Below are 16907 nucleotides of genomic sequence, written 5' to 3'. Positions count from 1 at the left end.
AGGCTAATTCTTCTAATTCTTTTTTGGGTGTGTCAGTTCTGACATTCCCCACCCAGTAATACACACCTGTAGTTTCTTTTCTTTTCTTTTTTTTTTTTTTTTTTTTTTTGAGACAGAGTTTCGCTCTGTCACCCAGGCTGGAGTGCAGTGGCGCGATCTCAGCTCTCTGCAACCGCCGCCTCCCAGGTTCAAGCGATTCTCCTGCCTCAGCCTCCCGAATAGCTGGGATCACAGGCTCCCACCACCATGCCCGGCTAATTTTTTGTATTTTTTTTTAGTAGAGATGGGGTTTCACTATGTTGTCCAGGCTGGTCTCGAATTCCTGACCTCGGACGATCCACCTACCTCGGCCTCCCAAAGTGCTGGGATGACAGGTGGGAGCCACGGCGCCCGTCCCTCACCTGTAGTTTCATTATGTCACAGTGACATCATTCAGGCTGCATCCATTCAAAGAGAAGGCAGGTCATAAGAGAGTCATGTGTCAGGGTGAAATGCTGACTGTGTGCTGTGGCAGCCATCGTCAGCAGGCGTAGGGCACGCGTGGGTGATGATGGCAAGGCATGAAGTATGGTGTTTATTAGGTACTGGCAAAGGCCCGGGAGTTGCAGATGCCAAGCTGTGATAAGTGGGAACTGCCTGTCTCAGCTCTCATTCAGCTCCAAGAGCTGAGCAGGCTCCCACTTCAGTGCCTTTGAATCAACTGGACTCTTGGACAGAACAGCACAGGGAGCTTTCCCAGCCACTGGCGAGACAGGCTCCCTCTGGAGCACAACAGCGATAATAATAATACCGACAATAGGTCATGCTGATGGAGCAGTCACTGCATACCAGGCACGGTATCCTTAAGCTTCAATCCCTCTACATGCTCTTAGCCCCAACTGGGGGAGGGGGGGCGGCTCTTTGCCCCCAACTGGGTCCCCAGCCACACAAGTTGGCTCTCTCTGAACCCAGAGAAGGACTCTTTTTCTTTTTCCTTTTCTTTTTTTTTTTTTGAGACGTCGTCTCGCTCTGTCACCCAGGCTGGAGTGCAGTGGCGCGATCTCGGCTCACTGCAACCTCCGCCTTCCGGGTTCATGCCATTCTCCTGCCTCAGCCTCCCAAGTAGCTGGGACTACAGGCACCCGCCACCACGCCCGGCTAATTTTTTGTATTTTTAGTAGACACGGGGTTTCACTGTGTTAGCCAGGATGGTCTCGATCTCCTGACCTCGTGATCCGCTGGCCTCAGCCTCCCAAAGGGCTGGGATTACAGGCCTGAGCCAACGCGTCCGGCACGAGGACTCTTTTTCTGCATGCAGCCCAACCCTTGCTCCTACAGGGCTCATGTCATGAGGGATCTGGGGGACTGTGCGTACAAGGAAGGAGGGTGGGCGTGGGGCTCAGTACACGTCTCTCCTCTTCTGGAGACACAGCTCTCCCTGGACTTGTCCGTCACAGTTACAGTTACAGCTACGTAAATAGAGCAATTCCACTTCCAGGAAGTGATCTACTGCTACCCTCGTGTCTGTGGGCAGAAGTGCGCATGTGGGAGCGTGCAAGTTCAGCAACTGGAAACAACCTACTTGTCCATCAGGAGGGGATCCACTGGGTAGATGACAACACCCCGGTGAGATGGGATTCTCTGCTGTGAGGAATGGGTGACTCTGCGTGCACTGAGGTGGGGTGGATGCCAAGCTACCTTGCAAAGTGAAAAAGCAGTGGTAATACACGGCGCTACCATTTGGGTTCTAAAAAGATATGCTTGTATGTAATAGAAATTTTCTGGAAATACACAAAAGAAACTGTTAACAGTAGGATACCTCTGAAGAAAGATACTGGGGCCTGGAAGTCTGGGAGAGGAAAGGAGACTTACTTTTTATCGTATACCCTTTTGTGTTCTTTGAAGTTTTTTTTTTTTTTTTTTTTTTTTTTTTTACTATGTGCATGCATTATCTTTTCGATTAAAAAGAAAGTGGGGGGAGGTTCAAAAAAAAAATAAACTCACAGGCTTTATCTGGCTCCTCAGTCCACCTTTTCTTCCGTTTCCAGCCCGGTCCTACCGCCCTGATTCGCAGGCCTTTTCTCAGCTCCTCTCCCTCCCCACAAGCCTATGCCTACCCTTCCCCAGGGCATCCATTACCGCCTCTTACAGGTACTTAAAACCTATCTTTTTGCCTTGAAATACAAATAACCCTAATCTGGAGAGAAGGCTGAGCTTCATTGCATTTATAGAACAGACAGAAATCAGCTGGCACTGAGATGCTCGATAAATGTTTGCTGAATCGAATGGAATCTGTGACTCGGTTGGTTACACAGAGCAAGGTACTAACTGGCCAAGGTCAGGCATCCAAATTGCACATGAGTTGGTGCTCTCTGAGTCTAGAGAGGGACTCGTTCCCTGGATGCTCTCATTTTCTCCATTGTGGCTACGCAGGGGGAGCACTACACATGCAGGAAAGGGTGAGTGTAGGGCTGGGTGCACACTGTCTCCTCTCCTGGAGACACAGCTCAGAGAGACTTTAAGAGGTAGAGCAGAACAACAGTGTGATAGACAGAAAACCCAGCTTTGTAAAGATTCTGACTCAGAAGCACATCTGTAGTGGACTCAAAAAGCTCCATGATAATCCCTTCCTTCCTTCCTTTCTTATGTTAGCCTTGATTGTATTACCGTAAGTTTTGTTTTTTGAAACAGGGTCTTGCTGTATTGCCCAGGCTGGAGTGCAGTGGCTCACTGCAGCCTCAGCCTCCTGGGCTCAAGCGATCCTCCCACCTCAGCCTCCCGAGTAGCTGGGACCAAAAGTGCATGCCACACATCTGGCTAATATTTTTTGTTTTGTAGAGATGAGGTATTCCTCTGTTGCCCAGGCTGGTCTTGAACTCCTGGGCTCAAGCCATCCTCCTGCCTTGCCTTAGCCTCCCAAGGTTCTGGGACTACAGATGTGAGCCACCATGCCTGGCCTACAAGAACTTTTTATTTTTTATTTATTTATTTATTTTTGAGATGGAGTCTCGCTTTGTCACCCAGGCTGGAGTGCAGTGGCGCAATCTCGGCTCACTGCAACCTCCACCTCCCGGGTTCAAGAGATTCTCCTGCCTCAGCCTGTCAGCCTCGCAAGTACCTGGGATTACAGGTGCCCGCCACCATGCCCGGCTAACTTTTTATTTTTAGCAGAGATGGAGTTTCAGCATGTTGATCGGGCTGGTCTCAACTCAGGTGATCCTCCAGCCTCAGCTTCCCAAATACTCTATGCATCCTTGATAACTAAAAAAAAAGTTTTTTAATGTACACAACAAAATTTACCATTGTAATCATTTTAAGTGTACAGTTCTGTGGCATTAAACACATTCACATTGTTGTACAAACTATCATGACCTTTTTTTTTCTTTTTTTTTTTTTTTTTTGTAGAGACAGGGTCTTGCTGTCTTGCCCAGGCTGGTCTCGAACTCCTAGGCTTAAGCATACTTTCTCCTTCTTGAAATGACACTCAGGCCAGGCACGGTGGCTCACACCTGTAATCCTAGAACTTTGGGAAGCCGAGGCTGGCGAATCACGAGGTCAGGAGTTCGAGACCAGCCTGTCCAAAATGGTGAAACCCCCTCTCTACTAAAAATACAAAAATTAGCTAAGCATGGTGGCAGGCACCTGTAATCCTGGCTACTCACGAGGCTGAGGCAGGAGAATTGCTTGAAACCGGGAGGTGGAGGTTGCAGTGAGCCGAGATCATGCCATTACACTCCAGCCTGGGCGACAGAGCAACGCTCTGTCTCAAAAAAAAAAAAAAAAAAAAAAAAAAAAAAAAAATATATATATATATATATATATATATATATATATATATATGACACCCCCACTCCCCGGCTTTCTGTTCTCAGCCAGTGTGATGCTCTAGCACACTTCTCAAGCCTGTGATCCAGCAGCTTGCCCTGGCTCCAGGGCCCCTCCAGCGTGCTCGCAGTAGAGCCTTCTCGTCCCATTAAGGGTTATGATGAGGAAGCATTTGCCTGCAAGCACAGTGAGTCAGAAAGTTTGATGTGCCTTCCAAAAAAAAAAAAAAAAGCCTCTATAATTTTTGGCCACATTAATAGAAGTGTCCAAATCTAGGGCGGTGCAGAATCTGGCTTGCTGTGCGCTGAGCACCCACTGAGTCATCCTCTCCCTCGTCATCTTCCATCAGTTGAGTCCATCTCCTGCACATCCTTTACCTCCATCTCCTCCTCTCCGTTTCCCCCGCTGCCGCTAACCGTCTTAAACCAGGGTCCTACATCTCTTGCTTGGACTATTGCAGTAGCCTCCTGATTGGTGGTCTAGATTACTCTCTGGTCTCCAGCCTCCTCGCCGCAATTAGGGGATGTTAGGGAACACAATGTGATCCTATCACTTTGATTGCTTAAAATCCTTTAGTGGCTTCCCACGGCTCTTGAAATAGAGGCCCCTGTTTTCAACAGGGCTTTTTAACTGACCTCGTGAGATCTGGCCCCTGCCTGTCCTCCAGCCCCATCTCACACCAGTTTCTGCTCATGCTGACTATTCTCTTTCTGTTCCTCACATGTGCCTGTCTCCCTGCGCACTCGAGGCCCTCACACATGCGGGCTGTGCTGCCTATAATGTTGCCCCTGCCTCAGCCTGCTTACTTGGATAATGTTGCCCCTGCCTCAGCCTGCTTACTCGGATAATGTTGCCCCTGCCTCAGCCTGCTTACTTGGATAATGTTGCCCCTGCCTCAGCCTGCTTACTTGGATAATGTTGCCCCTGCCTCAGCCTGCTTACTTGGATAATGTTGCCCCTGCCTCAGCCTGCTTACTTGGATAATGTTGCCCCTGCCTCAGCCTGCTTACTTGGATAATGTTGCCCCTGCCTCAGCCTGCTTACTTGGATAATGTTGCCCCTGCCTCAGCCTGCTTACTTGGATAATGTTGCCCCTGCCTCAGCCTGCTTACTTGGACGATTCCTATCCTTCCTCTAGAACCCAGCTCAAAGGATGCTTCCTTGGGAAGTGGTCCTGAGCCTTCCAGATGAGGTCAGGTCCCCCAGTTATAAGTGCCTACAGCATCCAGCATCCGTTCATTCATTTCTCCATTCCTTCAGGAAGCATTTAAGACATCGGGGGGTTCAGGCGCACTCCTGGATGCTAGGGATGCGGTGGAGAGAGACACCTCTGGAGAGGGGAGGGGTGTTCCATCATTGAGGACTTAATTCTCTCTTTTTCTTTTCTGTTTTTTTTTTTTTGAGATGGAGTCTCACTCTGTCCCCCAGGCTGGAGTGCAGTAAATACAAAATACTGAACATATTCGTGGCTCCTTCTTTTCTTTTCTTTTCTTTTTTTTTGAAGCGGAGTCTTGCTCTGTCACCAGGCTGGAGTGCAGTGACACCATCTTGGCTTACTGCAGTCTCCGCCTCCCAGGTTCAAGCGATTCTCCTGCCTCAGCCTCCTGAGTAGCTGGGACTATAGGCACACCCAGCTAATTTTTGTATTTTTAGTAGAGATGGGGTTTCACCGTTGGGCAGGATGGTCTCGATCTCTTGACCTCGTGATCCGCCCACCTCAGCCTCCCAAAGTGCTGGGATTACAGATGTGAGCCACCGTGCCCGGCCTCCTCCTTTTCTTTTTTTCCTTTTTTTCTGAGATGGAGTTTCACTCTTATTTCCTACGCTGGAGTGCAATGGTGCGATCTCGGCTCACTGCAACCTCAGCTTCCCGGGTTCAAGTGATTCTCCTGCCTCAGCCTCCCGAGTAGCTGGGATTACAGGCGTGCACCACCATGCCCGGCTAATTTTTGTATTTTTGATAGAAATGGTGTTTCACCATGTTGGCCATGATGGTCTCGAAATCCTGACCTCAGGTAATCCACCTGCCTTGGCCTCCCGAAGTGCTGGGATTACAGGTGTGAGCCACCGCACCCAGCATGAGGACTTAATTATTTCTGGTCAGAGATGTTGTGGGATAATGTGTGGAAAGTCTGTGTGTGTGTGTGTTTGTGTGTGTCCCTGAACTCACACACATCTGCAGTACAGGCCAACAGGTGCTGTGGTTTTGTTGGCCCTGAAATCACACTGCTTCATAGCTAGAAGGACCCTTGGAAATGGCCAGACCTGGGGACCTGAAGGGTGAGACTCTGGTTACAAAAGATGGAAACAAAACCACTGGGACAGAGCAGGAATCTTACAGGCTCATGAAACAGACGGCCTCGTCCTCAGGTGCATCTTGAGCCCATGGTGTCTCCGGACGTGGTTTCTCCTTCTTGGCTTCTTGGCAATGGCTTCACGGAGTTGACGTCATTCTCAGAAGGATCCAGCAGCTCCAGGTTTCCATCTGTCCCTCCTCCCGGAAAGGGAGGACTTCTCTTCCCCCACAGGTTTGAACAAAAGTTGTGGGCCTGATAACATTGGCTCAAATTCAGCCCTGAACCAGTCATGGAGGCCTGGGAGCAGGTGTTGATTGGGTACGAGCCCACTCCGGAAGGTGGGGGCTGAGCTGGCTCCATCACGGTGCATGGGTGGAGAGCTGGGGGAGGGGACCGGCTCTCCCAAAGGAAAAGCAGGGTTCTGTGGCCAAAAGGAGGGGAACATATCATGGGTGGCCCAAACTCCCTGTAAATGGCTGCCTACAGGTGGTTTGCTGAACCTTTTTTCTTTCTCCTTCGCACCTGCCTGCGTTACTCAGAACCCCACTTGGTCCCCTTGTCGCAGCGGCAGCCCCTGAGGCACCCACTCATCTTGTCCAGCCCCCTCATTTTGCAGATAAGGAAGCTGAAGCTTAGAGATGTCCTCAAGGTCACACGGCTCAGTTGCAACAGAGCCAAGCCTGGAACCCAGGCCTGGAAGCCTGTGAGCATTTTGTCATGTTGGGGGCAGGGCCTGAGTCTGGGGGTGGCGGTCGGGGCGGGGCAGGGCCTGAGTCTGTGTCGGGAGGGGGGGTGGGGAGCGGGGCCTGAGTCTGGGGGGGTGTCGAGGGGGCAGGGCCTGAGTCTGGGGCGGGGGGGCGGGGGAGGGTTGGGGGAGGGCAGGGCCTGGGTCTGGGGTCAGCCTGCCGGACCTGACTCCTGGCTCTGTGACTCCTGGCTATGAATTTTTTTTTTTAATGGCTATCACGACAAACTCAGTAGTTTAAAACCAGAGAAATTTATTCTCTCACAGTTCTGGAGGCCAGAAATCTGAAATCAAGGTGTTGGCAGGACTGTGCACCCCATGAAGGCTCTTCCAGCTTCTGGGGGCCGTGGGGGTTCTCTGTGGCTGCATCACTCCAGTCTCTGCCTCCGTCTTCATGTGACTTCCCTCTGTCTCCTCCTCTTCTGTCTCTTATAAGGAAATTTGTCATTGCATTTATGGCCCGTCGGGGGTAATCCAGGATGATCTTATCTCAAGATCTTTAACTTAATTATGTCGACAAAGATGCCTTTTTCCAAATAAGGTCACAGGCTCCAGGGATATGGATGTGGACATATCCTTTTGGGGGCCACCATTCAATTCACTCCAGGGACCTCGGGCAAGTCACTTAACCTCTGTGCACCTCAGTTTTGTCATCTGTAAAGTGAGGTTAATAGTAATTCCTACTTCATCGGGTGGTCGTGAGGATTAATACACAGTAATCCTCGCCGGGTCCTTCACAGGGTGCTGAGCACTTGGTAGGCACTCAAGAGATGTTAGCTGTTATTATTACTCTGCTGACCCCAGATCCTGCCTGGTTTTCCTGTGACCTTCTGGAGATAGCTTTCTTCCACCAACAGGCCTAGTCCTCTCTGCTAGTAGCAGTAGAGACAAGAGAGGTGGTTCGTGTCTTGGTTGAGACAGAGCTGTCAAGGTTATAGGCAAGTATCTTCCTGCTTGTTGCTTAGCTGGGGCCATCCTACTGGCCCTGAAGGCTGGGGTTCCTGAGGCCTGCAGCTGAGAGGCGGGGCAGCTTGAGGAGGTCTCCTGCCAATCAACCTCTCACCCTGGCTCTGGAGGCCGGCCTGGGAACCCTGTGATTTACAGTGATGAAATGCAAATTGCAGAGATTCCACACTTCCCCTGTGGCTGAGATCCCATCAGCATCTTATCCCCCTTACCTGGGGCTCCTCCAGGGCTCATTTGGTGGATTCCACAGGCAGAGCAACTCCTCAGCCACCAGACGGCTGGCTTCCTACATCTATCACACCTGTACTGTGACAATGTAATTTTTATCTCTGGTTGTTTATTTCTCAGATGGAACTACTTGTAAATTCCAAGAAGAAAATATATCCCTATGTGTGACAGAACCAGCCCAGGGTGATTAATCTGGGCTTTTAAAGCCAGGAATGTAAACCCGGTGTATGTTCCTCCGTGCATAAGTGTCCAGTAATCAACCATAGCCATTAATTGTCCCCCAGTGAAGCACTGGACCCAGGAGAGGGTGGACTCAGTAGGATTTGATCCAGATGAATGGGAATGGGATCTTCATTTCCCATCTGCCAGGCGGCTTGCAAGCCCTGGGGACAGAGAGTAGAAGGCAGGTGGCTTGATCCCAAGAGGTTCCAAAGGTAGAGGGAAGGCCCACATTTCCGGGCAGAGTTGACAGAGAGAGTGAGAAGAAGGAGGGGACCAAGGGCGTTGGTGCAGGCAAGCAGGGAGTGAGCACCTTCGTGCCAGGAGCACAGGCTTGTGGAGTCCAGCAGGCCCAGGTTCAAATCCAGGCCCCACCACTTGCCAAACACCTTCCGGGAAGTTCCTTCACCTGACGGGAGAGTTTCATGATCAGTTAAAAAGGAACAAAGTATATTTGCCCGAAAGGGTCATCGAGAGAATGAAATGAGCAGTGCGTGAAAAATGCTTGTCGCATATAACGGGGTGTTCAGCCTAAGTGAGCTCTGTTTCTCCTGTTTTTCTTTTTTCCTTCTTTCTTCTTCTATTTTTTTTTTTTTTTTTTTTTTTTTGAGATGGAGTTTCACTCTTGTTGCCCACGCTGGAATGCAGTGGCAGGATCTCGGCTCACTGCAACCTCCGCCTTCCGGGTTCAAGCGATTCACCTGCCTCAGCCTCCTGAGTAGCTGGGATTACAGGCGTGTGCTACCACGCCAGGCAAATTTTTGCATTTTTAGTAGAGACGGGGTTTCACCACGTTGGCCAGGCTGGTCTCGAACTCCTGACCTCAGATGATCCACCAGCCTCGGCCTCCCGAAGTGCTGGGATTACAGGAGTGAGCCACCGCGCCCGGCTCTCCTGTTTTTCTTGAAGGCCTGGGGGCAGTGCTCAGGCCTGCAGAAGATGAACGTCGCAGAAAGAATCAGAATTCTCAAGTTGGAAGGAATTTTGAGAACATCTCATACAAAGCTCAGTAGAGGTTTGGGGAAGTGACTTAAGAAGCTGGGATGGGGCCAGGCACCATGGCTCCTGGCTGGAATCCCAGCACTTTGGGAGGCTAAGGAGGGAGGGTCGCTTGAGTCCAGGAGTTTGAGGCTTTAGTGAGCTATGATTGGGCCACTGCACTCCAGCCTGTTTGACAGAGTGAGACCCTGTCTCAAAAGAATGAAAAGAAGCAGCAGCAGCTGGGATGTAACTCAACCTCCTCACTGTCACCTGTGTCACCTTCACACCAAGCTGCTTCCATAGCATAGCAGTGGCCTTGACTCGGCTTCTCAGGCTCCTACAGGGCACCTGGTGGGCCTCAGGCATCCACAGGCCCCTAGAACAATAGGTGTAGGTGCATTTTAGGGGAGAGAAGATCCGTGGTCTTTATCGGCTTCTCAAAAGGAGCTCCCATTCAAAATGATCAAGAACTTCTTTGGACTCTGTGATATTGTGACTAAATGGGGGAAGGGAAGGTGCTGTCCGCCCTCCCACCTGCATTTGGTGTATACAGCTGGCCTTGAGACATGATCTGGGGGTTTCCTTGGCCTCAGAGCTCCGGCCAGCCCTTATTCTAGCCTGGTTCTACCAGGGGAAACCAGCTTACATGTCCCAGCCAGGAGGGAGCAGGGTTCCGATCCAGATTGGGTGGAGCCTGAAGGTTTTGTGGACCCTGTTATGAAAACAAGTCATGAGTACAGAGTTAGGTTCAGGACCCGGCGCCGTGGCTCACACCTGTAATCCCAGCACTTTGGGAGGCTGAGGTGGGAGGATTGCTTAAGCCCAGGAGTTCGAGACCATCCTGGACACACCTGGTAATACCCTGTCTCTACAAAAAAAAAAATAGAAAATGTTAGCTAGGCGTGGTGGTGCTTCCTGTGGTCTCAGCTGCTCGGGTAGCTAAGGTGGGAGGATCGCTTGAGCCCAGGAGGTGAAGGCAGCAGTGAACCTTGTTCCCGAATTAGGTGCAGGATCTTGGGAAGGGCTTGTAGATGTTTTGTATCACTGTCAATTGGCCCCCGCTGGTGTCATTACTGGACAAGTGTCCTCAGAAGAATGTGAGGTCTCGGCCAGGTGTGGCGGCTCATGCCTGTCATCCCAGCCCTTTGGGAGGCTGAGGCAAGTGGATCACTTAGGCCAGGAGTTCAAGATCAGACTGCACAACATGGTGAAACCCTGTCTCTACTAAAAACACAAAAATTAGCTGGTTGTGGTGGCGGGCGCCTGTAATCTCAGCTACTGGGGAGGCTGAGGCAGGAGAATCGCTTGAACCTGGGAGGTGGAGGTTGCAGTGAGCCAAGATGGCGCCATTGCACTCCAGCCTGGGCAACAGGGCGAGACTCTGTCTCAAAAAAAGAAGAAGAAGAATGTGAGGTCTCAGCATAGCTCCACCACGAAATGGGCTCCCAGGGCCTGTTGCCCCCTGGAGGCACTTGCCCAGTTTGCTGGTTGCTGCCCTGTGGGGTGCCCGAGAGAACTGGGGAAAGCTCAGCCCTTCAAGGAGCTCACAGCAAAGGGAGCCCAGCCTGCAGCACACAGTGACTGTCAGCTGCTGCCCCTCCCTGAGGTTCACTTTACCTCCTGCTCAGCCACCCCTTTCCTCCTTCCTCTGGCTCAGCAAGTTGTCGGACTTTCTCAGCAGGTTTCAGGGTTACCCAGAAACCTGGAGCTGTCGGGGAGCCTGGCCGTCCACCTCCATACAGGAGGGGAGGGCTTCCTGCACGGCGTCGAGGGGCCGGGTGTTTGTGGCACTTGCCCCTTCCAGAGTTTCTTTTTTTTTTTTTTTTTTTTGAGATGGAGTCTTGCTCTGACCCCCAGCTGGAGTGCAGTGGCGTGATCTCGGCTCACTGCAACCTCCGCTCCCTGGTTCACGCCATTCTCCTGCCTCAGCCTCCCGAGTAGCTGGGACTACAGGCGCCCGCCACCACGCCTGGCTAATTGTTTTTGTATTTTTAGTAGAGACGAGGTTTCACCGTGTTAGCCAGGATGGTCTCAATCTCCTGACCTCGTGATCCGCCCGCCTCAGCCTCTCAAAGTGCTGGGATTACAGGCGTGAGCCACTGTCCCGGCTTCCTTTTCTTTTCTCCTCTTCTCTTCTCTTCTCCTCTCCTCTCTTCCTTTCTTTTCTTTTCTTTTTGAGACAAAGTCTCATTCTGTTCCCCAGGCTGGAGCGGAGTGGCATGACCTCGGCTCACTGCAACCTCTGCCTCCTGGGTTTAAGCGATTCTCCTGCCTCATCCTCCTGAATAGCTGGGATTACAGGTGCCTGCCACCACGCCTGGCTAATTTTTGTATTTTTAGTAGAGACGGGGTTTCACCATGTTAGCCATGCTGGTCTGAAACTCCTGACCTCAGGTGATCCACCTGCCTCAGCCTCCCAAAGTGCCGGGATTACAGGCGTGAGCCACGGCGCCCAGCCAGTTTTGATACATAAATATTCTCGTGTTACAGTTGCCTGCCGTGTTCAGAACAGGAACATGCTGTGCAGGTTTGTAGCCTAGGAGCAGTAGCCTATTCCATATAGCCTAGGTGTGCAGTAGGCTCTAGCATCTAGATTTGTGTAAATATACTCTATGATGTTTGCACAGCGAAATGGTCTGATGACACATTTCTCAGAACACATCCCTGTCATTAAGTGATGCATGACTGTGCTTGTTGGGTACAAGCTGTGTCCCAGGCACTGCACTGCGGGTTCTACAGCTTCCTGGGAGAAGAGCGGTCTAGGCTGAGGCACAGAGCTCCCAGGGCAATGTGCACGGGCACATCAGCCACAGCTCAGGCTGGAGCAGGCTCAGCTGGAAGGAGGCAGTGACTCGTGTGAGGCTGCTCAGGGTGGACCAGGTCAGCCTATCTGCACACGAGGCAGCCATAGGGCAAGAGGGAGGTAAGGCCCAGCAGTCCCCTTTCCCTAAAGTCTCTGGAAAGACAGAGTTATGCAAAGAAAAAAAAAAAACAAGATGGAGTCAGCTTCATTTCTAGGTGGTTCTAGGTGGTGGTGGTTGTTGTTGTTTTTGGAGACAAGGTATCACTCTGTCACCCAGGTTGGAGTTGCAGTAGCACAATCACGGCTCACTGCAGCCTTGACCCCCAGAGCTCAAGTGATCCTCCCCCCTCAGCCTCCCAGGTAGCTGAGACTACAGGTGTGCACCACTACACCCAGATAATTTTAAATTTTTTTGTAGGTACGGAGTCTCCTTATGTTGTCCAGGCTGGTCTTGAACTGGGCTCAAGTGATCCTCCCTCCTCAGCCTCCCAAAGTGCCAATGTCCTAGGCACGAGGCTCCCAGGAATCTGCTGGCCTCTTGCACTGTGACTCCCTATGGGTCACAAGGGGCTCCTGTGGAGCACTTTACCCCATCAGTGCCTCCTGCCTTTCCTGCCCAGTGTGGCTCCAGGAAGCAGCCAGGGACAGGGGCCAGTTTTGGCCCCCTGGGAAACTCTGCTCCACTTTTTTTTTTTTTTTTTTTTTGAGACAGAATCTCACTCTGTGGCCCAGACTGAAGTGCAGTGGCATGATCTCCGCTCACTGCAACTGCCACCTCCTGGGTTCAAGTGATTCTCCTGCCTCAGCCTCCTGAGTAGCTGGGATTACAGGCTACACCACCACACTCGGCTGTTTTTTTGTATTTTTAGTAGAGACAGGGTTTCTCCATGTTGGCCAGGCTGGTCTTGAACTTCCGACCTCAGGTGATCCGCCCGCCTCGGCCTCCCAAATGCTCTGCTTTGATAAGGATTTAAATAGGTTGCTGAGCGGGCCCATGAATTAATCTTTTGTGTTTATTTATTTATGTTTACTATAAAAGTAATATATGTCATCTGTGGAAAGTTTGAAAAGTATAGAACACTATAAAGAAGTGGGAGAGAGGCAAATACCCAGGGCAGAGCCAATCACCACCGTTAGCATGTTAACATGTTTGCTCTCCACCGTTAGCATGTTAACATGTTTGCTCTCCACCGTTAGCATGTTAACATGTTTGCTCTCCACCGAATAGCCAAAGCTTTTAAAAAGCCCAGGGAAACATTAGTGTCAAAAGCTGCCTGGGATCCTATGGAACTGGAATTTGTCTTTTTAAGAAAACATATCAGGCCAGGCTTGGGGGCTCATGCCTGTAATCTCAGCGGATTGGGAGGCCGAGGCAGGCAGATCACTTGAGCCCAGGAGTTCCAAACCAGGCTGGGCAACATAGTGAGGCCCTATCTCTACTAAAAAAAAAAAAAAAAAAAGCTGAGTGTGGTGGCACGAGCTTGTAGTCCCAGCTACTTGGGAGGCTGAGGTGGGAGGATCACCTGAGCCTGGGAGGTCAAGGTTTCGGTGAGCTGTGATTGTGTCACTGCACTCCAGGCTGCACGACAGAGTGAGGCCCTGTCTCAAACAAAAAAGAAAAGAAAAGAAAAAATATATCTGAGCCAAGTGGATTAGGAGTGCTGGGATTTTAAGACACCCCCAGGCCAGGGTGTGTGGGAAAGGGCCTGGGCCTTCAGCTCCTGGGACTCAGCATGGCTTCTCAGGAGAATCCCAAAAGGCTGGACGGGGTTTGCCTGAAGAACAGAGATTTCCTTCTCCACGCAATTCCAGGTCTGAGCACTTTCACGCTTGGCCTGCCTAGCGGTAAGCGGCAGTCAAGGGTGGAGGAGGAGGGAAGGGGTGGGGAGGTGCTCTCCAAAGAGAAGGGCCACCCCACTGGGCAAAGGACTGGACTTGGCTGGCCTGTTTTTTCCCCTTTTCTGTCCTGGTCTGTGCCTGGCCCTGTTGAATTGCAGGTGCGCAATGATTGCTTCAGGAAGGCAGAGATCTTAGTATAGGCTGATGAAGACTCCCATGGTGAATGCTACTTAGAGGGACAGAGGAAAGCTAGGGCCAAGACAGGGTGAGTGAGCTGGGCAGTTAGGCAAAGCCTTGAGTGATATTCCCAACCCACACCCCCCTCTACTCAGCATTTCTTTTCTTTCCTTCTTTTTGTCTTTTCTTTTTTCTTTTTTTTAGACAGGGTCTTGCTCTGTCATCCAGGCTGGAGTGCAGTGGCGCACGCATAGCTCATTGCAGCCTCGACCTCCTAAACTCAAACAATCCTCCCCCCTCAGCCTCCTGAGTAGCTAGGACCACAGGCGTGTGCCACCATGCCTGGCTAATTTTTTGTATTTTTTTGTAGAGATGGGGTTTTTTGTTTTTGTTTTTTTGAGGCAAAATCTGGCTCTGTCGCCCAGGCTGGAGTGCAGTGGCGCTATCTTGGCTCACTGCAACCTTTGCTTTCCAGGTTCAAGCAACTCTCTTGCCTCAGCCTCCTGAATAACTGGGATTACAGGTTCGTGCCACCATGCCCAGCTAATTTTTGTATTTTTAGTAGAGATGGTGTTTCACCATGTTAGCCAGGCTGGTCTTGAACTCCTGACCTCAAGTGATGTGCTCGCCTAGGCCTCCCAAAGTGTTGGCATTACAGGCGTGAGCCACCCTGCCTGGCCTCGGTGTTTCTTTAGGATTGTTGGAAATGGTGCTAAGAGGCAGCAGATGCAGGGGCCACACCTTCTGCTGGCTGGGCATAGCCACCACGTGGAGAAGCCAGGTAGCCCTCCACCCTTCTCTGGGCCCCACCTCTGAGAGGTTCCCTGCACAGATTACTGGAAGTGGGGTGTGGTGGGAAGCTTGGAGCACTGTGGTGGGATTCTCCGCAGCAACTCTGGGACTTGTGCCTAATGGCAACAGCTTCCAGTTCCCAAAGGAACCATTTATTTCTCTGAGCTGAATGGAGGGCTAAGTATTTGCTAAGCACCATGCTCCATGTTCCGTGTGCACTACCTCACTGAATCCGCACAGCAGCCCACCCTCCACCCCCCATTTTCCGGATGAGCAAACTGAGAGGTTGCAAGACTGGCTAAAGGTCACACAGTCACCGGCTGGAATCCAAACGCAGCCTAATTCCAAGCAAGAGCTGTTGGTCACTATTCTCGGCTGCTGTTACCGGGAGGCCTGGGCGCTGCCGCCTGGATGGCTGTTGCGGACGGTCGGCCAAGCCTCTCCTCTGAAGGCTTCTGCTCCACAAGCCCCTCCTCTAGGGACAGGAGAAGGTGTATGTGTGGCCCAAAGGAGAGCCTGGAGAGGGAGGTGCCTCCCGTCCCCATTCTTGGGTTCCCCTGAAGTGCTGGGTTTGGATCCCAGGGGGGTGGGGACCCTGGAGGCCGTTTGCACGGGTCGGGGCTCTTGGCCACTGATTTCGAGGCCGGTGAAGCGACGCCAGGAGACAGCAGAGGCGGCAGGAGCACGGTGGGGTAAAATGCAGCCCAGCAGGGCCTGGCAGCCGCCCCAACCTTGACCCCCACAGGCAATGGCGGTTCCTCCCTCCCCGAGGGTGCAGGAGGCGGGGCCGCGGGAGGGTTGCGGTGCGTGCCGCTGCGGGGTGCGGAGTGAGAGATGCGGGGTGCAGGATGCGGGGTGCGGAATCCGGGGTGCAAGATGCGGGATGAGGGGTGCGGGATGCAGGATCCGGGGTGCGGGATGCGGGGCGCCGATGCAGGATGCAGGATGCGCCCCCGACCTCGGCTCCCACCCGGGCGGCCCGCGGCCGCTGGTTGGCTCCCGGGAGCGCCGCTCGCCCTATCACACACCTGCGCGGTTGCCAGGCAACTGGGACAGAGTTGTAACACCTCGGTGAGGGCCGGGATGGGCTTTTTAATCTGCTGGCTGCTCCGGGTCTCTCCGCAGAAGTTGGAGACGGATGACATTGGTTTCCCTCCGCAAAGGGACCTCCTCCCGCCCCCACTCCCCGCTCCCCTCCCCCAGCCCCAGGCCCCGCGGTCTCTGGCCAGGCCGCCCCAGGTCTCCCAGCCGCAGGTCGTTGCTGGGTCCCAGACACCCCAGGCCGGCGGGCGGGGTGGGGGGCGGCACTGGGCGGCCCTTGACCCCACTCTTGTTTGGGGTCCTCAGGGGGATGGGGACTTCCGCCTGAGACGAGGTGGTGGATCCAGGGAGAAACCCGAAGGTGGGGAAGGGCAGGCTCCAAGGTCATCAGGGTCACCACCACCGTTGCTGGCCTTGGAGTGACCTTGGGGTGGCCGTGGGGTGGGTGTGGGGCGCTCTCGGGCCTGACTCTGCCTTTCTATTGCCTGGGTGTTCCCCAGACTCTAGTCTCTGCCTCGCGCCTTCCCAGCGTCTCGCCCGTCTGTGCACACCTGCACTATTTTTGCACTTCCGTTTTCTTCCGTAGATTGACCCATTTTCACTCAGATAAATGTATTTTAAAAGGAAACTGGATACGGCATCTTTAAGTGGAGAGGCAGAGTATCTATCACCTGCCATAAATAGAAAGTAACTGTAAAAATAAATACAAAGAAACAAAATGTGATTAAATGGTAGCACAGGGAGTCTGATCCGAGAGGCCACAATGGTAACACAATAACTGCGTATTAAGCACGTACTCCGAGCCAGGCACTAGCTAAGCACTGCACCTGGACTGGCTCATTTGATCTCATGTTATCAATGTTCCCATTTCACAGATACAGACGCTGAGGTTCAGAGAAGCTAAGGGCTTTGGCCAAGAGCACATTGCCACTAAATGACAAGTTGAGTCCCAAACGAGTTCCACCCAAAGACTGGGCTTTAATTTTAACCATGGCCTGTGCTGTCTCTGGACAGT

At 52.2% G+C, this 16907-nt stretch overlaps 1 protein-coding gene across 1 annotated transcript in view; it reads left to right on the top strand.

The window, feature by feature from the left end:
* The first annotated feature begins 1521 nt into the window (after positions 1-1521).
* The window catches only part of RTN4RL1 (reticulon 4 receptor like 1), a 59514-nt gene continuing 44128 nt past the window's right edge, over positions 1522-16907 (top strand). The window contains exons 1-4 of the mRNA XM_054456575.2: positions 1522-1605; positions 2028-2130; positions 2413-2438; positions 6263-6332. Coding sequence (XP_054312550.1) covers positions 1522-1605; positions 2028-2130; positions 2413-2438; positions 6263-6332 — 283 coding nt within the window. The remainder of the gene's footprint in view (positions 1606-2027; positions 2131-2412; positions 2439-6262; positions 6333-16907) is intronic.

The sequence above is a fragment of the Pongo pygmaeus genome, chromosome 19, assembly GCF_028885625.2.
Source record: "Pongo pygmaeus isolate AG05252 chromosome 19, NHGRI_mPonPyg2-v2.0_pri, whole genome shotgun sequence".
In the NCBI taxonomy this organism is placed as follows: Eukaryota; Metazoa; Chordata; class Mammalia; order Primates; family Hominidae; genus Pongo; species Pongo pygmaeus.
This window is presented reverse-complemented; position numbering and strand designations above follow the sequence as displayed.